The sequence below is a fragment of the Gopherus evgoodei genome, chromosome 2, assembly GCF_007399415.2.
Source record: "Gopherus evgoodei ecotype Sinaloan lineage chromosome 2, rGopEvg1_v1.p, whole genome shotgun sequence".
In the NCBI taxonomy this organism is placed as follows: domain Eukaryota; kingdom Metazoa; phylum Chordata; order Testudines; family Testudinidae; genus Gopherus; species Gopherus evgoodei.
This window is the reverse complement of record NC_044323.1, coordinates 297935386-297959495: the sequence shown is the minus strand read 5'-3', so window position 1 is coordinate 297959495 and position 24110 is coordinate 297935386. Positions and strand designations below refer to the sequence as shown.

The 24110-nt window shown below is 57.0% G+C and overlaps 1 protein-coding gene across 4 annotated transcripts; it reads right to left on the bottom strand.

The window, feature by feature from the left end:
* Window positions 1-768: 768 nt before the first annotated feature.
* Window positions 769-20712, bottom strand: PARP10 (poly(ADP-ribose) polymerase family member 10). 4 transcript variants are annotated; one of them, XM_030554089.1, is made up of 12 exons: window positions 20626-20712; window positions 19895-20061; window positions 19400-19645; window positions 11700-11933; window positions 10451-11319; window positions 9817-10029; window positions 9336-9465; window positions 8557-8735; window positions 7719-8505; window positions 2804-2949; window positions 1939-2113; window positions 769-1521 (listed from the first exon to the last, which is right to left on the bottom strand). In XM_030554089.1, the coding sequence occupies exons 2-12, from the start codon at window positions 20058-20060 to the stop codon at window positions 1211-1213; spliced, it is 3456 nt and encodes a 1151-aa protein (XP_030409949.1). In that variant the 5' UTR covers window position 20061; window positions 20626-20712; the 3' UTR covers window positions 769-1210. The 4 variants fall into 4 exon arrangements, with proteins under 4 accessions (XP_030409949.1, XP_030409947.1, XP_030409948.1 ...); XM_030554087.1 differs by having other exon boundaries at window positions 7719-8735; XM_030554088.1 differs by having other exon boundaries at window positions 7719-8735; window positions 9336-9462.
* Between the last annotated feature and the right edge of the window lie 3398 nt (window positions 20713-24110).

The following is a 24110-nucleotide window of genomic DNA, read 5'->3' as shown; positions in this document are numbered from 1 at the left end:
ACTGGTTAAACAATTAAAATTATATCGTTTAACCAGTTAACCAAGGTGACTCCCAGCCGGCTGACCACCGGGGTTAATGGTTAAGAGCCAATCAGCAGTAAGTCTAATGCTTACACGTAACCATTTAACCGTTTCTGTCTCTAATCTGCACGCAGTATTCAAGATGTGGGCGTGCCATGGATTTTATAGGAAAGCCCTATATTTTCTGTCTCATCTCTCCTCTTCTTAACGATTCCCAACTTCTGTTTACTTATTTTGACTGCCTCTGCACAGTGAGTGGATGTTTTCAGAGAACTATCTGCACGGACTCTAAGATGCTTCTTGAGTGGTAAGAGCTAATTTAGACCCCATCATTTTACATGGATAGTTGGGATGATGTTTTCCAATGTGCATGACTTTGCATTTATCACCACTGAATTTCATCTGCCATTCTGCTGCCCAGACATCTGGTTTTGTGAGATCCCTTTGTAGCTCTTCGCAGTCTGCCTGGGATTTAATTATTGTGAGTAATTTTGTATCATCTGCAAATTTTGGCACCTCACAGTTTATCCCTTTTTCCAGATCATTTATGGGGGGCGGAGGGGGGGGCTGTCAGCCATGGGACTGCCCCCTGCCCCCACACAGCCCCACCCCCAGTGCGACTCCAGGCGCCGGCAGCAGAAGGCTCTTATCCCCAAGCAGCAGAGCCTGACAGCACATAGATGCTCCAAGGAGTGACCCCCCCCCAGACCCCACCCCCCCGGAGCTCAGGGACACAGAGGGAGAGGCTCAGGCTGCTGTCTGACTCTTTATTCTGGGTCCGGTTTCCAGGGCTCTCCATGACTTGTGGGGTTCAGCTCCTGGTCCTACCCCAACAGAGCCGTGGCACTGGCCCTTGGGCGCTGTACTCGAGCAATGGGCAGAGGGACTATACAATGTCTGAGAGGCTGGGAACTGGGGGCTCCCTGCCATGCAATGGGGCCTGGGGACCCAGAGCAGCCCAGCTTCCTGTTGAGTTGCGTGGCCCTGGCCACGCAAGAGGAGCTCACTGGGCAGGGACAGATGCCTGGCCTCTCCACAGGGCACAGTTCGGCTGTGGAGGCGTCTTCTCCCCTCCCAGCCATGCTGGCCCAGGGCAGGGCAGCCTGCTTGGGGTTGAGAGCCGCAGGCACAGAGGGGCACACGGCAGGCTGTGAGCTGGAGCAGGGTGACCCAGCCCACGCCCAGTGGCTCAGCGTAGCGCCGGAGGCTTGGACAGCTGGCAGGTGATGAGGTACTGCGGATAGGCCTGCGTGTCATTGAAGATGACGAAGATGGCCGGCTTCTTGGGGTTGTCAACCACACTGTCATAGCGCAGTGGGGCCTCAGCCGCCTCCTTCAGGGGCGGCGCCCGTATGTCCCGGCTGCCAGCCGTGTAGTCCCCTGTCAGGGTCTTGGCCACAAAGACGTATTTGTTGCCGTCGGCGCTGCGTGGGGAGTACTGCTCCTGCACCGACAACACGGCATTCACTGCAAAGTAGACCCCGTGCCCGTAGAGTGTGGCTGGAGAGCAGGATGCAGAGGGCGCAGGGTTAGCACAGCAGGCTCCAGGCTGCAGCACCCACAGCACAGCCTGGATAGGGGGCAGGCTGCCACCTGCACCAGGACACCTGGGTTCTACCTCAGATCTGGGAGAGGAGTGAAGCCCAGTGGTTACAGGGGGGCTGGGAGCCAGGACTCCTGGGATCTGTCCCCAGCTTGGGGAGGGGAGGGGGGTCTAGTGGTTAGAGCAGAGAGGCTGGGAGCCAGAACTCCTGGGTTCTATGCCCCACTCTGGGAGAAATGTTCAGGGCTGGAGCAGGGAGTGACTTCCAGAGACATCAGTTCCCTCCTGTGCATGGAGGTGTCTTGGAAACCCCAAGTTCCACATGCGCCTGGTCCCTCCCTGTACTGCTCCCACTCCCGCCCCCGCCTGCTCACCGTTCTTGCCGCAGAAGCTGCGGTTGAAGCCATGCTGGCAGATCTCCCGGCTGGCTTCCTCCGTGGTGCCGTGGAAGAGGAGCCGCTCCACGGCCTCGTGGCCGCATGCCTTCTCCATGCAGGCCTTCTTCAGCTGGTACTGCTTGTACAGCAGTGGGTGGATCAGCTTTTCCACCTGCCGCAGGGACACAGGTCAGCCAGGGCCCAGCCAGACCAGCCTGTGCCATGGGGAGGGACAGGCGCCCCTAGTAGGCAGTGAGGGGATAACGCACCATGCGGGGTCCATGGGCTCCCCCAGGATCGCCAGCAGCTCCCGAGTCTGGGCGGGGGGTGGTACCAGCTCACACCCAGGCTCAGGCGGGCCCTGCCCCAGACTCCCAGAACAGTGGTGAGAGTGGGGAACACCCCTAGAACAGCCAGGGAGTGCTGGGGTACCAGACTGCCTCACAGGCACTGGCACAGCCAGCAGGGGGCGCACACAGAACCATGGGGAGTAAGGTCCCAGGCACAGCCCATCCTTTCGGAACAAGACTGCACCAGCATCAAGTAGCAGGGAGTCCCACAGGGTAATGGTGCTTGCCTGAGAGTCCACCTTAGTCAGTCTGGAACTGTCTGTGCCACAGCCTGCCAGGGGCCTGTGTGAGATGGGCAAACCCCAGCACCCACCCACCTGTCTGGTGACCAGCGGGGACCAGGCTGCAGCAGCGTGCCCTCGATATGCAGAATAAATGTTCTCCCATCCACTCCTTGTGCACCAGTTCACAAGGGGACATGGGTAAACGAAATCCAACAGCCAGCCCCTGGCACAGCTATGGCCGCAGGGGTGGGCAGAGGAATTGGCCCGGCTGTGCTGCCCCCCGTGTACCTTCACAATGCGAATCTTGTTGTGGAAGTCCTCCAGTGTGTCATAGAACTGGCGCACGATGTCGCGGAACTCCTCCGAGCCCTGGGCCAGTGGCACCAGCTTCACCTCCTCGTCCAGGTCCATCTCGAGGCCCTTCTCTTCCATGGCTGGGGGGGTGGGGTGGGGTGGGTGGAGAACAGGACGTCACCAAGCAGGTGGATACCAGACCCACCCCCTTGCACAGCATGGGGTCAGCACCCCCTACCAAGCCCCTGCAGCACAGCGTCCCTGGCACCACGCTGTGGTAATTGGGCCAGCATCCCATATCGAGCCCCCAACCCACTGCCTGCAGCACAGCGCTGTGATGAAGTGGGACTGTTCTTAATGTTTTCTCTGAATGCTGTGTGCACGCCTCAGTTTCCCCTATGCATTTCTTAAGTCTCCATTGTGCATAAATGGCCGACACACTGTCTCCTGGCAACAAATGGCCAGGGCCCTTCCCCTCCTGCAAGGAGATGGCTAAAGGTGAACGAAGAGGTCAGGTGACCTCCTGGCCTAGGAAAGGAACTCAGCAGAGAAGGGGCTGGAGAGGATTTCAGTTCGGAGCTGGCTGGGGACGGGAAGTGAGGGCAGACGGGGTTGTCTGGCTTGCGGGGCCCCCGAATGGACCCAGCCGAGGGGTCCCGTTCGCTGGACCAACAAACTCTGTGTTAGACCCTGTTCCTGTCATCGAATAAACCTCTGTTTTACTGGCTGGCTAAGAGTCACGTCTGACTGCAAAGTGGGGGTGCAGGACCCGGTGGCTTCCCCAGGACCCCGCTGGGGTGGACTCGCTGTGGGAAGCGCACGGAGGGGCAGAGGATGCTGAATGCTCCAAGGAGAGACCCAGGAGGTGAAGCCGTGTGAGCTTCTTGCCCTGCAGACAGTCTGCTCCGAGGGAGAGAAGGCTCCCCAAAGTCCTGACTGGCTTGGTGGGGAGCAGTTCCAGAGCAGCGCCCGGGGACTCCGTGACAAGCGCCCCCTAGCAATGCACTGGGGTCACACATGGAGTGCAGAAGGGACCATTACAATCTAGCCCAGGGTTCTCCATCTTTTCAGGGTGGCAACCCCTTCATCAGAGGGACAAAGGGCCACCCCCCCTTTTACATTTACAAAGAAGAAAAGAGTCTTGGAGCCACCAAATAAACTCCAGAGGTTTTTGCACACACAAGGCCAGCAAGGCTGACAGAGCCGACGTGGCCTCGAAGGGGCAGGGTGCGCAGAGGGGCATCTCCACAACTGAGGAGAAGGGTTTCCAGCTACACAGCAAGGGGAGGACGCTTGGACAGACCCGGGAGATCTCCATGCCTGGCTTCAGTGCAGGAGGCGGCTCTAGTACAAGCTGGGGAAGAGAACGGCCAGCACGCTGACCGGAGTAGCAGTCAGGCAGGTGTTCCAGTGAGCAAAAGGACCCTGGCTAGGAAACTGGGAAGGCCCAAAGGACACCGCTGAGATGCTTGTACACAAATACAAGGAGGCGAGGCAATAAAATGGAGGCTCTAGAACTGCTGATGCAGGCGATCACCCTGGGAATTACAGAACCACGGGGGGATCGCGCTCAGGGGTGGGTGGAACACAAGCACTGACGGGTCTGGGCTCTTTCGGAGCGAGGAAAGGAAGGCCGAGGGGATAGAGTAGCGTTGTACAGCAACAGAGCTGTAACGAAAGACGAAATGACAGTGTGGACAAAACTGAGGTTGTTTGGGTCCAAATCACTTTGGGCAGGGGATTGTAAAAGAGGGTCTGTGGGGACAGTGCTAGGGATCTGCTACAGAGCCCCAGGATCAGCCCTTGACTTGGACAGAGAGCTCGTTAATATCATCAGAGAGAAACACTCTCGGGAATTGTCTCATGGGGAGGGACAAACTTCCCAGATATAAACTGGAGAATAAACGCTAGTAACACAAACAAACCAAAGGCAGTATTTCTTCACCCACCACACCACCAACCTGTGGAACTCTCTGACAGGGGATGTGGGGAAGGCCAAAATATAACTGGGTTCAAAAAAAGAACTAGGTAAGTTCCTGGAGGACAGGTCCATTGATGAATCTCTGACTATCCTGGCCAACAGCCAACCCCCTGCTCTGGGTGTCCCTAAACCTCTGACAAGTTGGGACTGGATGACAGGGGATGGATCACTCAACAATTGCCATTCTGATCATTCCTCCTGAAGCACCTGGCACTGGCCTCTGGGTTCAATGGACCATGGGTCTGATCCAGTCTGGCTGTTATGTTCTTAATACTGGTAGGTCCCACTTACTCCTGGATGTGATAGACGACAGATTTCTACATCTAATCCTCACTGAACCAACATGAGGTGATGCAATTTTGCCTTCCGTTTTGGTAAGTAGCGAGGGCATCAGAGAAGAGCTGGGCATAGGAAAAGAACCTCGGATCCAGGGATCGTGTGCTGATGAACTTTCCATTTAATTAAACCGAATCAAAACCAGGCCATCAGCTCTGGGTTTTGATTTCCGAAAGACAGACTGTGGAAAACAAAGGGAGTTCATTAGCTAAGTCAGCTGGACTGAAGAGATCAAGGAAATAAATGCCGCCGCTTGGAATTTCTCCTCATCACTCTACAAAACTGTCTGCAACTGGCATCCCTAGTAAGGTGAAGAGGTTTGTAGGGAAGGGCTCCAGGCCCACCTCACAGTGTTGTTAGGAGTCAGCAGAGTGTCTCAGGGGAGTGGAAAAGCAAAGAACAGCACATGGGGGTGGGGGTGGGAGGAGTAGGGATAAAGGGAGGAGTGCTGGAAGTCAAGCTGAATTAGCTCTTGTCAAGGACATTCACACACACAGAGTTTTTCAGTCCCATCAATAAGGAAGGGTGGGGATGGGAAGGAGATTCAAGACACTCGAGGTATGGCCCAAAGCTCACTGAACATCGTAGCTGGGTTTTCAATCTGGACGGTAACAGGGACTATGCTCATGAGGCTGGATGGCGGCACAAAAGGAATTTCCGACAGCTGAGATGGAAGAAAATCTTCCAGGGTTTAATGCGCTCAGCTCCGGGGCCCAGAGTGCTGAAAGAACCAGCACAAGAAGCTGCGAGTCCGGGTTCAAGGCTTGGGAAGAAATCCAGCGATGGGGGTGGGACCATGTGCCTGGAGAACAGCTGATGTCATGCAGGTATTTAAGAAAGGGGAGAAAAGTGATCCAGGCAATGCCAGAGCTGTTAGTCTGACCGCGGGAGCACACCAGGCTTTAGAACGAACGGGGGAGGAAAGCAGAATGAAATTCCTGCAGGCCAGTGGTACAGGGGCCATAACACAGCCGGGTTTACCAAGGCAGCCCGGGCCAGACTCCCGTTCCTTCCTTGAGAAAATAACGGCGTTGTTCAGAGGGGAATACAGCAGATGTGATGCATGGGGATTTCAGTGCAGCCTTTGGCACAGGAAAGGGAGTTAAACTCGGGAAGCTGGGGCTCAGGATGGGTGGGAGGGTTGTGCTGCAAGATGTAATATCGCCCCGCAGAGAGGTTCTCAAGGATCGGTCTGGGGCCCAGTCTCATACAGTAGCAGGAGCGTGCGAACGAAACGGGCTGATGGGAAGCTGAGAGGCCTGCCCAATCCAGGGGTGCAGGGGGAGATGGGAAGAATTTCCAGGAAGATCCAGAGCGACAGGAATGGGATGAAATTCAATAGTATGAGGTGCAGGGCTGGCATTTAGGGTCTAATAATAAGAATTATTGCTCCAGGCCAGGGGCTCGTCAGCTGGCCGTGACAGAGGAGAGACCTGGGCTGGGGGCTGAGCACAGGATGCCTACAAGCCACCAGCATGCTAGGCTGTCAAACAGGGAAATGCAGGCCAGGGATGTCGCAGGCAAGGCATTTCCAGCCAAGAGACAGAGCGACAGCACTACTGCCATTGAACGAGGCCTGGGGAGACGTGGGTTGGACACTGGACCCCACGCTCAGGACCGAGGCAGAGAGGAGCCATGCGGATTAGCGGGGGCATGGAGGGCCGGTCTGATGAGAGCAGATGTTGGCTTCTCTGACCAGGCATTGCTCTGCATAAATGTATCAGGGAAAAGTTAAGCAGGGCAAAGAGCTGGTGAAGCTAAAGGACAACGTTGGCACAAGAACAAGTGGGGAGAAACGGGCCAGGAACAAATTAGAAGGTTTCTGAGCATTCGAGGGGGGAGATTCTGGAGCAGCCTCCCAGCGAGAGCTGTGGGGCCAACAACTGAGAGTCTCCAGAGAACGGGACGGGACAAAGGGGTGGCTGTGCTGGTGGGGGAGGAGCTCACTCCAGTTTGTCTCATGTTCCTCAGGGGTCACCTGCAGGGTCGGGACAGGTTCCCTCCCCTAGGATAGTCTGGGTTTTACCAGCTCCGTCCTCCAAAGCATCGGGGTGGCCCTGGCTGGAGCTGGGCCATTGGACGGGATGGGCCAGGGCTCTGAGCAGCCTGCAGGCTCTTGGCTGACTAGTTCCAGCTCACATGCCCAGGAGGTGACGGATGGCTTGTGTGGGGTTGGGAGGGAATTTCCCCGGCTCAGACAGGCAGGGACCAGAGGGGTTTCGCCTTCTCCTGCAGCGTGTGGTCCTTTGCCAGGATTATCTGGGGGTATCTCACCTTGCCCTTCCCCTGCCATAGTAGGGTCTTGGGCACCAGTGCCCCTCGGTGTTCGCTGACTGTGGCACATGCCAGCTGAGTCTCCTGTGTCCCTGCTCTAATTCCAGGTGCTGGGCTAGCACACCAGGGGCGGGAAGCAACACAGGAGCTCAGACTGGACTACCTGCCTGGAACCCTGACTCCAGCCCACCAGGACCCACCAGTTGCCAAGCCCTGGCTGCCTGCACAACAGCTGGAGAACTACCCAGGACAGGCCCCATTGGACAGTGCTGAGCCCCCAGGGCTGGAGGCAGCAGCAGTGGGGATGGGAGCACACACCTCCAGGGCGGCTGTTCTCCGGGGCTGGGAGCTCGGTGCGCGAGATAGGCAGGGTGCAGGCGCCGCCGATGTCGTACTCCTCCATGCGCTCAAAGTCTATGGTGAAGGGCCTGCCGTCAAAGAGCACATCCAGCTGCTTCTGCTGCCGGCGCCAGGCCTGCTCCAGCAGGGCGCTGGCCTCCGAGGAGTAGGGGGTGGCGGTACCAGGGGGCTCCCAGCGCACCCAGCGCGCAGCTGGCTCCCCGAGCGGACGCTGGATTTGCAGCAGGCGGGTGAGGAGCCGGGTGAGGTCACGGGCAGCACGGGCTGTGTAGTCGGCAAAGCCGTGCACGGTGGCCGTGGCATCCTGCAGGGAGATGCGCACAGCGTGCTGGCGCTGCAGCTGGGCCAGGTACCCGCGGCAGCGTGAGGGCAGAGCCCGCAGAGCCTCACTCGCCACCTTCTCCTGGCACTGCTGCTCCCGCAGTGCCTGCTCCAGCTGCCCCGGCAGCGCGCTGACATCCTGCTCATAGGCTGAGTAGATGGTGAGCTGGGCAGAACCGGCCATGCACAGTGCCTCCTCCAGGGACTCCACCAAGGCAGCCTGCAGGTTGAGGTCAGCTGCAGACTCTGCCGGGGCCTGGTGCCGCTCCTGCTCGTAGGAGCGCAGGGACAGCTCTGTGGCGCGCTGCAGCTCCTCCTCCTCCCACCGCTGGCTGTCCATGGACTGCTGGATGGCCAGCAGCAGCTGCGCCTCCTCCTCCATGCTGCACTCCGACTGAGCGGCACAGGGCAGCTTTTCCTCCTCCTCCCCATCTGCTAGGCCCCTCCACTCCCCGTCATGCCCCGCAGGCACCACCTCCTCCGCCTCCTCCTGCCCCGCAGGGGTGCCAGGCTCTCCCACGGTGTACAGATCCTCCTCCTCCTCCGGGCTGGGCGCTGCCAAGTTCGGGGCCTCCCCAGCAGCAGGGGCGGCCCGGTGGGCAGCCCCCGCCACGTCTCCGGGCTCCAGGGAGGCCAGCAGGCCTTTGATCTCCTCTGCAGGAGAGCAGCAGGTCAGACAGGTCGTGCCCGACTCTCGGGGCAGCCCCGGTGCTGGGGGAGCGGAGGACAGAGACAGGGCCTAGCCGCTGCCCATTCTGCACAGTGGGCAGGTGGAAATTTTACCAGGGCAGACAGGTGGGGGAGGCCAAATGGCAACTCCTCCTGCAGCAGCCAGGACCCCAGGGCACGGCCAGGCTGCCCCCTGCCCCCGCCCCGGCAGTGGGGCCAGAGCCGGGTTCTGTACCATGGGGTGGGCCGTGGCACTGGCTGCCTGGCCCGGAGAAGCGCCAACAAGCTCCCAGCCGCCACAGCAGTGTTGCGCTCACGCAGCAAGCGCAGGGGAATGGTGCTGCCACCCTGGCCCTCAGCATTCCCTTAAGAGGGGCTGGGGCTGCAGGATCAGGCCCCTGAACAGTGCTACCAACCCCCCATCCCAGCCCCACAGAGCCAGGAAGTTCTGGACCTTTACCCAGGGCTCCAGCAGGGAGAGGGAGGGCCGGCCGCCTGCCCCCTCTCTGGGTTCTAGTCCCTGTCCCTCTCCCAGGCACAGGACAGAGCCCGCTGGGGGTCCGAATCTCACAGGGGAGGCCCTACCTATGTTGGTGGTGCAGCAGTCACTGGTCTCGCCATCAGGAAGCTCCAGGCGAGCGGGCAGCTGGGCAGTGGGCAGGGAGTCTCGGCGGCAGCTCAGAGGAACAGGCTCCTCAGGCAGCTCCAGGTCCTGCTGAGACAGGCAGAAAGGACAGAAGTCAGCGCCAGATGCCAGCCAGGAACCTGGCTCCCTGCCAGCACCCAACCACCAACAGCCTCTGCCCGGGCCTGCCCCCCCACCCCCGGCTCTCTGTCCGTCCTCATCTGGCTGCCTGCCCCCACGCCTGCCTGCAGGCTCCCCTAGAGACCTGTGTCATCCCAGGGCTGCACACACCTCTCCAGACCCAGTGTCCAGTTCACCCACTGCCAGTGGCTGCCCATCCATCCCAATGGGCCAGCACTGAGCCTGGCAGGAAGGGTGGAGGAGCAGCTGTGCCCATTCTGGGTCCCAGCCGGAGCCCCGTCCCCCAAGCTGCCGCCGTACCTGTGCGTACGGGGGGCTCCAGTGGACCTGCTCCCGCCCAATCACGCACTGGAAGCGGCTCTCCAGCTCCCGGAGGATGCTCTGGCCTCGCTCGTCCAACAGGAAGCGAGCGATGCCAGGGTGCCGCAGGGTCACTGGCTGGCAGCTGATGGTGCCCAGCAGGCTCTGCAGGAACTCCGCCGCTGCCCGGCACGCGCCCGCCTCCCCACTCAGCTGCAAGACAAGAGATGGCGTGAGGCACTGGCAGACTGCAAGCCCCCCTCCGGCCCCGTGGGACATGAGGAGGAGGAGAAACGACATGCGCATTGCCAGCCACCCCCTCAACCCCGCCGCGCGGGACGTCGGGGGTGGGAACACGACTGTTTGGGGGGGGGGTTCACAGTGAATGAAGCTTACTGCAACCTCTGCCCCCTCAATCCAGCATGGTGCAGACTACAGCTCCCAGAATGCAGTGCTATCATGACACGTGACCTGCCTGCACTGGCTACTGGGACCTGTAGTCCCCGCGGGCTGCATTGCCTTAAATGAGCCCCACGAGGCAGTGGGGCAGGAGCATGCAGGCTGCCCACAAATGGCTGTGGGGGCCCAAAGCCACCCCGCCCGCCGACACCACCCCAGGAGGCCAGCTGCTCACCCTGAAGCCAGTGACGTCGGTGCCCTCCAGCGGCAGGAGCGTGACCTCGGCGATGCCAGCCAGCAGCTCCTGGTAGTAGAGCTGCAGGTAGCGCAGCATCCCCGGCTCCATGGACACCAGGCTCTCGTCCAGGGCGGCATCCTGCAGGAACTCCTGCAGCTTCTCCCTGTTCTCCTGCTCCAGGCCACGCAGCGTCAGGGCCTGCAGGTGCTCGCCACCGGGGGCCAGGCACACGGTGCAGCAGCGCAGCGAGGCCTGGAGCTGCTCCCAGCGCGGTGAGCCCAGGGCGTGCAGGTGCTGTGCCGACACCGCCAGGCAGAAGGGGCTCAGGGCCGCACTCAGCAAGGAGCTGGCCTGGCGGGCGGCCACAGGGCTCAGCGCCGTCACACTCAGCGCGCTCCCGCTGGGTGAGTAGCAGGCCGGCAAGTCCTGGCTGGCCAGCAGCTGCTCCACCTCCTCCTGCACGTCACTACGCTGCAAAAAGCTGAGGGTCTGGGCCGAGAGCGGCAGGAGCTCCTGGGCCATCCCCTGCAGGGTGTCCAGGAGCCGCTCCTGCAGCTGCTGCCGCCGGGCTGCGTCCCCGCCTGAGATCCAGGCCCCATTCTCCTCCAGCCGCAGTGTCAGCTCCGGGAAGGCAGCCTGCAGCTCTGGCAGGGCCCCGCTGGACTCCAGCAGCTGCCGCTTCGCTGTGTCCTCAATTCTCACACAGATCGCCTGGGGCCCGCCATCCATTGCTGCCGCCTCCCCGGAAGGGGCCTCAGCTCCCTCCTCCGGGGGGCAGTCAGGGGGCTCCAGGAAGTCGTAGTACGGGGAGAGGTCCAGGTCTGTCTCCTGGAGCCTGTGGGCCTTCTCCAGCACCCGCTGCACAGCTGCACGGCAGTGAACAGGCACAGGGGTTTGAGAACTGCCCGAGAAGACAGACGCATCCAGACCATGAAGGGAGGGGTGCCATGCCCACTGCCCCAGCAACCACAGCCAGACCCGGCTCTGCTCCCTGCCCCTGCCCCAGAGGGGGGCTCCAGACCGTGTGCTGGGGCCAGCAGCAGCGGTCTCCTGCCTCTCTGCCTGCAGCCCTGAAAGGTCTATGTGAGCTGGGCCGTGCGTCACTGTCAGGCTGGAGGCACCCGCTTGCATTCACAGCAGACCCCACCCCCCACGCCTCACCTGGACCAGCCTCCAGGAGCCCTCCAACCCTGGAGCCCCAGTGGACAGCTCAGCGCTGATCCCACCCTGCCCCAGCCCCACGCACCTGCCCGGTCCTGGAAGGAGATGACAGCTGCCCTGCCCCCTGCCAGTACCCTCACGGCCTGCACGCTGCCCCCACCGCTCCGCTTGTTCTCAAAGTAGAGCTCCAGCAGGTCCCTGCTCAGCCCAGCGCCCTGGCTCCGCACCAGCACGCTGTCTGTCTGTTGCACCCACTCCACAGACAGCGGCACCCCATCCAGCGGCCGCCGGCGCACACGCTCCTCCATGCCCAGAAGCTCTGCCGAGGCAAAGGACAATGAGCCTGCCACCGCCAGCCCAGCCGGCCAAGGGCAGGGGAAAGAGACACCCCCACATCACAGACTTGGCAAGGGCAGAATGGGGAGAGAGCCCCCTCAGAGCTCCCAAAGGGATCTGCTGGGGAAAGGGGCTGTGGGGCAGCAGCTGCAGACTCTCGGTCACCCCATTTACTTTCCGAGATCAGGAACGCCTGGTCAGGATGGCTGAGCCTGGCCATGAGCAGAGCAGAGGTGCTGCAAGCTCCCAGTTCTGCTACCCGCTTCCCAGGAGCTGCGAGCACCAGGCACTCCTGAGCCAGGAGCGACCAAGCCACCCAGCGCCTGGAGAGGGCAGGCTCCAGTCAGCAGCGGGTGCCCATCCCAGGCTTCCCCAGAGCAGGGGGAGCCGAGGGAGCAGGGGAACACCGCGGCAGAGACTAGCCTGCTCGGGTGATGGTGAGCTGGGAAGGAGGCACTCCCATCACCTGTTTAGTTTCTAAGCCATTCGCCTGGGGTGGGGGAACAGAGGAATAGGCAGAGAGGGTCAGAGCCAAGGTACAGCTCCCCAGGGCCCCTGGCTGTGAAGTGGCAGCCCCAGGTGCTGCAGAAGGTGCAAGAACACCATAGGTGCCGATGGGAGACAAGCTGCCCCCTCGTTAGGGATCAGCCTGAGGGGTAGGAAGACAGTGATGGGCTTAAACCCCAGGGCCAAACGCTGAACCTCCCCTCCAGCATGAATGGTCCCAAGGGGGGATCCCTTTATCCCTGGACTTGCCCATCATTCTTGAGCTCGCCGGGTTTGGGCATGTCACGCCACCACCCTGCTCACCTGCGGCTCACAGAGCCGGCTGGAAACCCGAAACCCCTTCCTCAGGAACCCTCACAACCTCCCAGAGTGTCAGAATGGCCCAAAGCTGGAGCATCCCCCTTTGCTTCGGAACAAGTCAAAAGGACATTTCCACTGGGGTTTTCTACATATTTCGGAGTCTCCCTGCGGTGCCTGGCTTTGGGCAGCTCAGCGGCCAGCCAACGCACGGTGAGGCAGCCCGGGCTTCTGAGGAGAGGGGGAGAAGCAGAGCTGGGAACCATTTTCCAACAGAAAACGATTTTGTAGAAAGTGAATTTTCCAATGGAAAATCATTGACTGAAAACTTCTGACCAGGTCCAACAAAACATATTAAAAACCTAAGAAGCTGAATGTAAGGTCAGACCAGGTCAGACCAAGGGTCCATCTAGCCAGTACCCTGCCTTCAGAGCTGGGCTCCTGGCCAGCAGCTGCCGCTTTCCCACTGCCCAGCTCTGACGGCACCTCCACTGTCAGCAGCAGCGCAGAAGCAAAGGTGGCAATATCGCGACCTCCTTGTGACCCCTCCACAAGCCCCTTTTGGGTCGGGACCCCTACAGTTACAACACCGTGATGTTTCAGATTTAAATAGCTGAAATCATGAAATTTACTATTTTAAAAACGCTGACAGTGAAACTGACCAAAATAGCAACTGAGGGTCCATCCTCCATGAACTTATCTAGTTCTTTTCTTAAACCTGTTATGGTCTTGGCCTTCACACCATCATCTGTCAAGGAGTTCCACAGGTTGATTGTGTGTTGTGTGAAGAAATACTTCCTTTTGTTTGTTCTATATCTGCTGCTCATTAATTATATTTGGTGACCCCAAGTTCTTGTGTTATGAGGAGTAAATAACACTTCCTTATTTACTTTCTCCACACCACTCATGATTTTATAGACCTCTATCATATCCCCCCTTTAGTCATCTCTTTTCCAAGGAGAAAAGTCCCTGTCTTTTTATCTCTCTGCATATGGAAGCTGTTCTATACCCCTAATTGTTTTAGTGCCCTTGTCTGTACTTTTTCCAATTCCAATATATCTTTTTTGAGATGGAGCAACCACATCTGCACACAGTATTCAAGATGAGGGTGACCATGTACTTATATAGAGGCAACATGATATTTTCTGTCTTATTATCTATGCCTTTCTGAATGATTCCCAACATTCAGTTACCTTGTTTGGCAGCCGCTGCACACTGAGTGGACGTTTCCAGAGAACTTTCCACACTGACTCCAAGATCTCTCTTGAGTGGTAACAGCTAATTTAGATCCCATCATTTTATATGTAGAGTTGGGATTATATTTTCCAATCTGCATTACTTTGCATTTATCACCATTGAATTTCATCTGACATTTTGCTGCCCAGTCATCCAGTTTTGTGAGAGTCCCTCGTAACTCTTTGCAGTCTGCTTTGGACTTTACTATCGTGAGTGGTTTTGTATCATCTGCAAATTTTGGCACGTCACTGTTTACCCCTTTTTCCAGATCATTTATGAATATGTTGAACAGCACTGGGCCCAGTACAGACACTGGGGGATACCACTATTTACCTCTCTCCGTTCTGAAAACTGACCAATGAGTCCTGAAAATCTAAGTACACTATAGCCACTGGACCCCCTTGTCCACATGCTTGTTCACCCCTCAAAGAATTGTAATAGATTAGTGAGGCATGATTTCCCTTTACAAAAACCATGTATCAGGAATTACCAGCCTGTAACTGGTGGGATCACTTCTGGAGGCTTTTTTAAAAATTGGTGTCACATTAGCTATTCATACTGAAGAACTGATGAATGAAATGGTTTTTAATTGTTCACTTTATTAATGTAACTTCGTAAGTAAAGTTTTATGAATGAATGTTGTTTCATTCATAAAACCGGTTACCCCAATAACTGGCTAATTGACAATTAATATGCTTGTTAAAAGCCATAGCGTTCAGCCCCCTGTCTTGTAAATTTCACTTTCAATCCACTGCTGCTTAAATCACTGAAACTTGCACTGTTTCAATATTGTAACTTCTGCTCGCTGTTGCCATTCATTATACTTGTCTACAGAGAAGCTTCTGTTCACTCTCATTCCTCACACTGTCCATAGTGTAACTCAAACCCCGTTTTAAAACGCTCACTCCATTTTGTAAAAGCTGCTGCAACCTTCATTTTTGCAAAACTCTGCTATAATCTTATTAGTTTAGTTTAAATGTGTGAATACGGTATGTATAAATAATAAAATCAATGAGCCTGTCCTGATCAAATAAAGTTCAGACATCAATGACTGAAGATGCAGACAACAGCCCTAACAAAGTAAAAAAAAAGGCCACCCTTAAAAAAAAGAAAGAAAAAATGAACAAGTTTTCTCCCTCCTCCTGATGACACCCTTTTAGATACCTGAAAACTGCTATCAGGTCCCCTCTCAGTCTTCTCTTTTCCAAACTAAACAAACCCAATTCCTTCAGCCTTCCTTCATAGGTCATGTTCTCAAGACCTTTAATTATTCTTGTTGCTCTTCTCTGGACCCTCTCCAATTTCTCCACATCTTTCCTGAAATGCGGTGCCCAGAACTGGACACAATACTCCAGTTGAGGCCTAACCAGCGCAGAGTAAAGCGGAAGAATGACTTCTCGTGTCTTGCTCACAACACACTTGTTAATGCATCCCAGAGTCACGTTTGCTTTTTTTGCAACAGCATTACACTGTTGACTCATATTTAGCTTGTGGACCACTATAACCCCTAGATCTCTTTCTGTCATACTCCTTCCTAGACAGTCTCTTCCCATTCTGTATGTATGAAACTGATTGTTCCTTCCTAAGAGGAGCACTTTGCATTTGTCTTTGTTAAACTTCATCCTGTTTACCTCAGACCATTTCTCATATTTGTCCCAGTTTGGTATTATCTGCAAACTTAATAAGCATACTTTCTATGCCAACATCTAAGTCGTTGATGAAGATATTGAACAGAGCCGGTCTCAAAACAGACCCCTGCGGAACCCCACTTGTTTTACCTTTCCAGTAGGATTGGGAACCATTAATAACTACTCTCTGAGTACGGTTATCCAGCCAGTTATGCACCCACCTTATAGTAGCCCCATCTAAGTTGCATTTGTCTAGTTTATCGATAAGAATATCATGTGAGTCCGTATCAAATGCCTTAATAAGGTCTAGGTATACCACATCCACTGCTTCTCCCTTATCCACAAGGCTTATTATCCTATCAAAGAACGCTATCAGATTAGTTTGACACGATTTGTTCTTTACAAATCCATGCTGGCTATTCCATATCACCTTACCACCTTCCAAGTGTTTGCAGATGATTTCCTTAATTACTTGCTCCATTATCTTCCCTGGCACAGAAGTTAAACTAACTGGTCTGTAGTTTCCTGGATTGTTTTTATTTCCCTTTTTATAGATGGGCACTATATTTGTCCTTTTCCAGTCTTCTGGAATCTCCCTCGTCTCCCATGACTTTCCAAAGATAATAGCTAGAGGCTCAGAAAGCTCCTCTATTAGCTCCTTAAGTGTTCTAGGATGCATTTCATCAGGCCCTGGTGACTTGCAGGCATCTAACTTTTCTAAGTGATTTGTAACTTGTTCTTTTTTTTATTTTATCTTCTAAACCTACCCTCTTCCCGTAAGCATTCACTATGTTAGACATTCCTTCAGACTTCTCAGTGAAGACCGAAATGAAGAAGTCATTAAGCATCTCTGCCATTTCCAAGTCTCCCGTTACTGTTTCTTCCTCCTCATTGAGCAGTGGGCCTACCCTGTCCTTAGTCTTCCTCTTGCTTCTAATGTATTGATAAAAAGTCTTCTTGTTTCCCTTTATTCCCATAGCTAGTTTGAGCTCATTTTGTGCCTTTGCCTTTCTAATCTTGCCCCTGCATTCCTGTGTTGTTTGCCTATATTCATCCTTTGTAATCTGACCTAGTTTCCATTTTTTTTATGACTCCTTTTTATTTTGTAGGTCATGCAAGATCTCGTGGTTAAGACAAGGTGGTCTTTTGCCACATTTTCTATCTTTCCTACCCATCGGAATAGCTTGCTTTTGGGCCCTTAATAGTGTCCCTTTGAAAAACTGCCAACTTTCCTCAGTTATTTTTCCCCTCAGTCTTGATTCCCATGGGACCTTGCCTATCAGCTCTCTGAGCTTACCAAAATCCGCCTTCCTGAAATCCATTGTCTCTATTTTGCTGTACTCCCTTCTACCCTTCCTTAGAATTGCAAACTCTATGATTTCATGATCACTTTCACACATGCTGCCTTCCACTCTCGAATTCTCAACGAGTTCCTCCCTATCCTCCAGTCATTTGGTACAGAAGCTGATTGAAATGATAGGTTACAGACTACAGTTAGTAGTCCTGCAATTTCACATGAGTTCCTTTAGAACCCCTGGATGAATCCTGTTTGGTCCTGGTGACTTATTACTGTTTACTTTATCAATTTGTTCCACAATCTCCTCTCATGACACCTCAGTCTGGGACAGTTCCTCAGATTTATAAATTGGGGACACATCAGTTGGAAGTAACAGAGGAGGAGAAGGACCTGGGAGTATTGGTTGATCACAGGATGACTATGAGCAGCCAATGTGATATGGCCGTTAAAAAAGCTAATGTGGTTTTAGGATGCATCAGGTGAGGTATTTCCAGTAGAGATAAGGAGGTGTTAATACCGTTATACAAGGCACTGGTGAGACCTCATCTGGAATATTGTGTGCAGTTCTGGTCTCCCATGTTTAAGAAGGATGAATTCAAACTGGAACAGGTACAGAGACAGGCTACTAGGATGATCTAAGAATGGAAAACCTGCCTTATGAAAGGAGACTCAAAGAGCTTGGCTTGTTTAGCCTAACCAAAAGAAGGCTGAGGGGGGATATGCTTGCTCTTTATAAATATATCAGAGGGATTAATATTAGGGAGGGAGAGGAATTATTTAAGCTTAGTACCAATGTGGACACAAGAACAAATGGGCATAAACTGGACACTAGGAAGTTTAGACTTGAAATTAGAGGAAGTTTTCTAACCATCAGAGGAGTGAAGTTCTGGAACAGCCTTCCAAGGGGAGCAGTGGGGGCAAAAGACATATCTGGCTTCAAGACTAAGCTGGATAAGTTTATGGAGGGGATGGTATGATGGGATAGCCTAATTCTGGCAATTAATTTGGCAACTGAACTTTGATTATCAGCAGATAAGTATACCCAGTGGTCTGTGATGGGATGTTAGATGGGGTGGGATCTGAGTTACTGCAGAGAATTCTTTCCTGGGTGTCTGGCTGGTGAGTCTTGCCCACATGCTCAGGGTTTAACTGATCACCAAATTTGGGGTCGGGAAGGAATTTTCCTCCGGGGCAGATTGGCAGAGGCCCTGGAGGTTTTTCGCCTTCCCCTGCAGCGTGGGGCACGGGTCACTTGCTGGAGGATTCTCTGCAGCTTGAGGTCTTCAAACCACGATTTGAGGACTTCAATAACTCAGACACAGGTTAGGGGTTTGTTATAGAAGTGGGTGGGTGAGATTCTGTGGGCTGCGTTGTGCAGGTCAGACTAGATGATCATAATGGTCCCTTTTGACCTTAAAGTCTATAGGTGAAAACCCACTTTGTCAGACGCACCAGATTTCCTCAGATTTGTCACCTAAAAAGAATAGCTCAGGTAATCTCCCTCACATCCCTCAGCCCTGAAAACCGATGCAAATTTTATAGACCTCAATCATATCCCCCCGACTAGGGAGGACAGGTCCATCAATGGTTATTAGCCAGGATAGGCAGGGATGGTGTCCCTAGCCTCTGTTTGTCAGAGGCTGGGAGTGGGCGGCAGGGGATGGATCACTTGATGCTTCCCTGTTGTGTTCATTCCCTTTGCGGACAGCGGCCAATGCCAGGTGCTTCAGACAGTATAACGGGCTGGATGAACTTTAGTCTGACCCAGTATGGCTGTTCTTCTTAATTCATTCTCTGCAATGGCCTTATCCCCCATGAGTGCTCCTTTAGCATCTTGATTGGCCCGTGCCCCCACTGGCTTCCTGCTGCTAACATTCTTAACATTGTTGCTGTTACTTTCTGTCTTTGGCTAGCTGTTCCTCCAATTCTTTTTAGGCCTCCTAATTGCATTTTTACACTTCATTTGTCAGAGTTTAGGCTCCTTTCTATTTTCCCCAACAGGATTAAACCTCCACTTTTTAAAGGTGCCTTTTTGCCTCTCACTGCTTCTTTTACTTCATTGTTTAGCCCTGTTTTGGTTCTCTGTGTTTTTTAATTTGGAGTCTAGATTTAATCTGTGCCTCTATTATGGTGTCTTTAAAAGTTTCCATGCCGTTGCAGGGATTTCACTGTTGGTGCTGTACCTTTTAATTTCTGTTGCACTAACATCCTCATTAGGGTGCAGTCCCCCTTTCTGAACTTAAACGCTACTGTGGTGGGCTGCTGTGGTGTTTCCCCTGCTCACCCCAGGGATGTTACATTTGATTATGTTATGAACCTTAAGGCTCTATACCTTTAACTGCTCTCCAAACTCCACTGTGGCCCCTTGAGCGTCCCCCACACCTGCTGCCTCCTGTATACCCCAAGAAATAACATGTGGCCTCCAGGCAGGCTCCACTGACAACCCCCCCCCCCCCCCGATAGCCAGCTGGGGCCAGCCCCTACCTGAGTCAGTGAGCAGCTCTGGCAGCTGCACCAGGGCTTGGTCCCCGGCTGGGCTGCGGTGGATGGCGTACTGCCGGCTCTCGCAGTTCAGCACACACTCCACGTAGAGCTCCAGGACGCTGCAGTCGGTTTGGGGGTTCAGGCCCCGGAGAAGCATCTTCCCATAATCCCGTGGGGCAGCCGGGCGAACTGCTAGCCCAGTGTCCTGCAGGGTGTGACTGGGCTTGGCAAGGACCCTCTGTGCATCTGGGAGGGAGAGACAGACACTGTGAGCCCCCTGCCCTGCACAGCAAGGAGGGGCTGCCCATCCCACACACCAGCAGCTCTGCTCCCCCAGAGCACTCCCCCAGCATTGCCCTGCCAGCTCAGGCCAGAACAGGGAGCTGCCCCCACCCTCCAGCTGCGGTGTGGGTGCTCCCAGCCCAAGGCGACGGGGGCTAAGCCCCTAGCCCCACACTCATGTCCCTGCTTGGTGCCCATGTGCTGCACACTCACCCTCGGGGCTCTCGAAGGTCAGGATGGCGCGACTGCCCTGGCGCCTACAGTCCAGCACGGGGCCGCCCCCCGAGCGGCGCCTGTTCTCGAAATACAGCACCAGCAGCTCCTCCTCCATGTCCAGGGGGACCCCCAGCACCTCCAGTGCCCGCACCGCCTCCGCCATCCTGCAAGGGCACCCGCTGCTCAGCCAGGGCAGGGCTGTGCCCAGTGCCCCCACCCAGACAGGGTGCTGGCCCCACACCCCTCAATGCGGGGGGGCAGAGACAAGGGAGCCCCCAGGGGCCAGGGTAACCCCCACAGCTCTGCCCTGCCCCCCAGACAGGTCCAGGGTGCCACCCCACAGCCCAGCCCGGCCCAGCCCCCAGACGGGGGGCCAGGGTAACCCCCACAGCTCTGGCCTGCCCCCCAGACGGGAGCAGGCCGACACCCCACAGCCCAGCCTATGCCCCAGACGGGGGGGCCAGTGAGCCCGGCCCATCCCCCAGACGGGGGGCCAGGGTAACCCCCACAGCTCTGCCCTGCCCCCCAGACAGGTCCAGGGTGCCACCCCACAGCCCAGCCCGGCCCAGCCCCCAGACGGGAGCAGGCCGACACCCCACAGCCCGGCCCGTCCCACCCCCCAGACGGGAGCAGGCCGACACCCCACAGCCCGGCCCGGCCCGTCGCGCCCTCTCGCCGCCCCGCCCAGGACACCCGAGCCCCCCCCAGCTCGCTGCCCCCCCGCTGACCCGGGCTCGGCCCAGCCTGGCGAGAGACGAAAGTGAAACTAGCCGGGGGCGGAGGGCGCCTCGCAACCCGCCTGGCCCCGCCCCCGGCTCCTCCCCCCCCCGGCGCTACCAGGCAGCGGCGGGGCCGCGACCGCCACTCGAGCGAACACGTCGCGTCAGGCCGGGGGCGGGGCTGCAGGCGAGGGGCGGGGCTCCGGGAGGTGCCGGGGGCGGGGCTGCAGGCGGGGGCGGGGCTCCGGGAGGTGCCGGGGGCGGGGCTGCAGGCGGGGGCGGGGCTCCGGGAGGTGCCGGGGGCGGGGCTGCAGGCGGGGGCGGGGCTGCAGGCGGGGGGCGGGGCTGCAGGCGGGGGGCGGGGCTCCGGGAGGTGCCGGGGGCGGGGCTGCAGGCGGGGGGCGGGGCTCCTGGAGGTGCCGGGGGCGGGGCTGCAGGCGGGGGGCGGGGCTCTGTCGCTGTTTGCAGACAGTCACTGGTTCCTCGGGCCAGTGGTGGGGGGCTGCGGGCCCCCATAGAGCTGTTAACTCTGCGCACCCTGTAGTTTCCCTGCCCCTTCCCCTGCCCCCCAGCTCTGCAGGCAGCACGGGGTGAGGGTGGGGGAGCTCCACAGCTGCGTACGGAGTTGGGAGACACGGGGTGTGGGGAGCTGTGCAGGTGGGTATGGGGGTGCCATGGGGGGTACAGGCGGTGCTGGGGGTACGGGGATGTGGGGAGCTGTGCAGGTGGCTATGGGGGTGCCGTGGGGGGTACAGGCGGTGCTGGGGGTACGGGGATGTGGGGAGCTCTGCAGGTGGGTATGGGGGTGCCGTGGGGGGTACAGGCGGTGCTGGGGGTACGGGGCTGTGGGGAGCTGTGCAGGTGGGTATGGGGGTGCCATGGGGGGTACAGGCGGTGCTGGGGGTACGGGGATGTGGGGAGCTGTGCAGGTGGGTATGGGGGTGCCATGGGGGGTACAGGCGGTGCTGGGGGTACGGGGTTTGTGGGGAGCTGTGCAGGTGGGTATGGGGGTGCCATGGGGGGTACAGGCGGTGCTGGGGGTACGGGGATGTGGGGAGCTCTGCAGGTGGGTATGGGGGTGCCGTGGGGGGTACAGGCGGTGCTGGGGGTACGGGGATGTGGGGAGCTGTGCAGGTGGGTATGGGGGTGCCGTGGGGGGTACAGGCGGTGCTGGGGGTACAGGGGTGTAGGGAGCTCTGCAGGTGGGTATGGGGGTGCCGTGGGGGGTACAGGCGGTGCTGGGGGTACAGGGGTATGGGGAGCTGTGCAGGTGGGTATGGGGGTGCCGTGGGGGTACAGGCGGTGCTGGGGGTACGGGGGTGTGGGGAGCTCTGCAGGTGGGTATGGGGGTGCCGTGGGGGGTACAGGCGGTGCTGGGGGTACGGGGGTGTGGGGAGCTCTGCAGGTGGATATGGGGGTGCCTTGGGGGCTACAGGAGGTGCTGGGGGTACAGGGGTGTGGGGAACTCTGCAGGTGGATATGGGGGTGCTGTGGAGGGTACAGGTGTTGCTGGGGGTACAGGGATATGGGGCGCTCTGCAGGGGATACAGGGGTGCTGGGCGATACAGAGATGTGGGGAGCTCTGCAGGTGGGTACAGAGGTGCTGTAGCAGGTTGAGGGACATGGGGACCTGTTGTGATAATTGTTCCTGCACTTGAGCCCTAAGTGGGAGCTGAGCCACGAGCAGTGAGTGAAAGTCGTTAAAGTCCCGAGGCCCTGGACCAGTCTCTGCTGCTGGGGCCAAAGGGAGCCGGAGTCTGAGCCACCCAACCACACCAGCACGTCGAGAGACGCGCGGCTGAGCTGGCCAAGGCTCTCGATTGCCCACGGCCGGGAGCCCGGGCCCATGGGGCAGGTGATTTCTGTTCCCCGAACAGCCCGATGGGCGCTGTCACCGTGCCAGCCTACGGAACGCCTGACGTGTCCAGCGCTCGCACTGACGTGCCACTTCCCTGTGCAGGGTGACGGGACGTTTCATGGGGCGTTTGCCATGGGGCCGAGCTGGCTCAGCCCCCGGGATCCCAGACCTCGTGTAACATTGTGCAGCTCCAGGTAGTGACAGGGGCAGGTTAACATCTTGGGCCCCTTTATTTCCTCTAGATTCACACACAAGCGCTCCGCAGGCCGGTGCAGGGATGTGGGGAGCCCTGCAGGCAGTACTGGGTTCCCCATCCCCTGCTCTGCCCACCCCTCGCCCCAAGGGCCCACCCCCGCTCAGCCTCTTCCCCCCAAGGCCCTGCCTGTTCCTCTCCGCCCCCTCCATGCGAGTGGTGGGTGGGGTCTCGGGGCAGAATATGGGGGCAGGGCTATGGGCCGGATGCCAGAGCCCACAAAAGGTTACTCCAGTCCTGCCTGCAGGGAGTTCCACCATTGATCTTCCCCGCATGGGGCTGCAGGAGGTGGGCAGCCTGTGTGCAGTGGGGCAGCAGTGCCGGCCATAGCCGCTCTGGCCTGCTCCACCCAGGCCAGCAAGAGGAGGACAAAGAGCAGCTGCAGGCAAACAGACGCCCAGAGTGTGGTCCCCCGTGTGCTGTGAATTCCCCTGGTTGGCATCCATGGACCTGTCCCGATAATGCAGCCAGGGCCTGTGTGTGGAGGGGAGCCCAGGCCCTGCACAGTCACAGGCATGACTGATTGGGGTGAGGGACCGTGTGATTTCCTTCTTGGCCGGGTCACTGGTTGGCTGGACGGGGAAATGTGAGAGACATAATACACCTGGACGTCAGCCAGGCTCTTGACACAGTCCCACGTGACATTCTGCTAAGTCAGCTGGAGAAATGTGGCTTGGCAGAACTACTGGTAGGCGGATACAGCATTGGTTAAACAGTGACAGAGAAAGAGAAGCTGTTAATGGAATGATGTTGGTGAGGGACCAGCCCGTTCCCTTTCAAGACACCAGGCCCCTGGATGTGAAGCTGGGTCAGCTGGATTGCAGTGCAGGATTTCACCCCCTTGGGGCTGGCTGGGGCTGCATGAAGAGGTTATGACAGATTTACTTAAATGAGTATGTCAGTGTGAAGGGGGCGTCGGTGGTATCGCTATGGTGATTTTTGGTTATGTTGTCAGCTATGTTCGGAACTATGAGTATCTGAAGCATGATGGTTGGAGGAAGCAGCATTGAAACATTAACTTCCTGCAGCAATGCAAGTGGGACCCCTGGACCTCGACTCAGCTGCTGGAACAACTTTCCCCGAAGAAGGCGTTTAAGCCAGTCACACTGAATTCTGTACTGTTATCATTCCAGGCAGCTTCTATGACCAATAAAATACGTATATTAAAAAACACCCTCAGATTGGCAGGGGGTCTCAAGTGGGGTTCCACAGGGATCTGTTCTGGGTCCGGTGTTATTTAACATCTGCATTAATGACCTGGATGTAGGACTAGAGCAGGGGTTCTCAAACTGGGGGCTGGGACCCCTGAGGGGGTTGTGAGGTTATTACATTGGGGGGGGGTCACAAGCTGTCAACCTCCACCCCAAACCCCGCTTGACTCCA

Bases quoted from the DNA above. Each gene is read 5' to 3' on its own strand.
- PARP10 (XM_030554087.1), bottom strand. From the start codon at position 20,060: ATGGCGGAGGCGGTGCGGGCACTGGAGGTGCTGGGGGTCCCCCTGGAC. The intron at 11,934-19,399 runs GTAGGGGCTGGC...TTGCCTCGGCAG, and splicing joins AGAGCTGCTCACTGACTCAG to AGCTTCTGGGCATGGAGGAG. The intron at 2,114-2,803 runs GTACACGGGGGG...TCCCTGCGGCAG, and splicing joins ACAAGATTCGCATTGTGAAG to GTGGAAAAGCTGATCCACCC.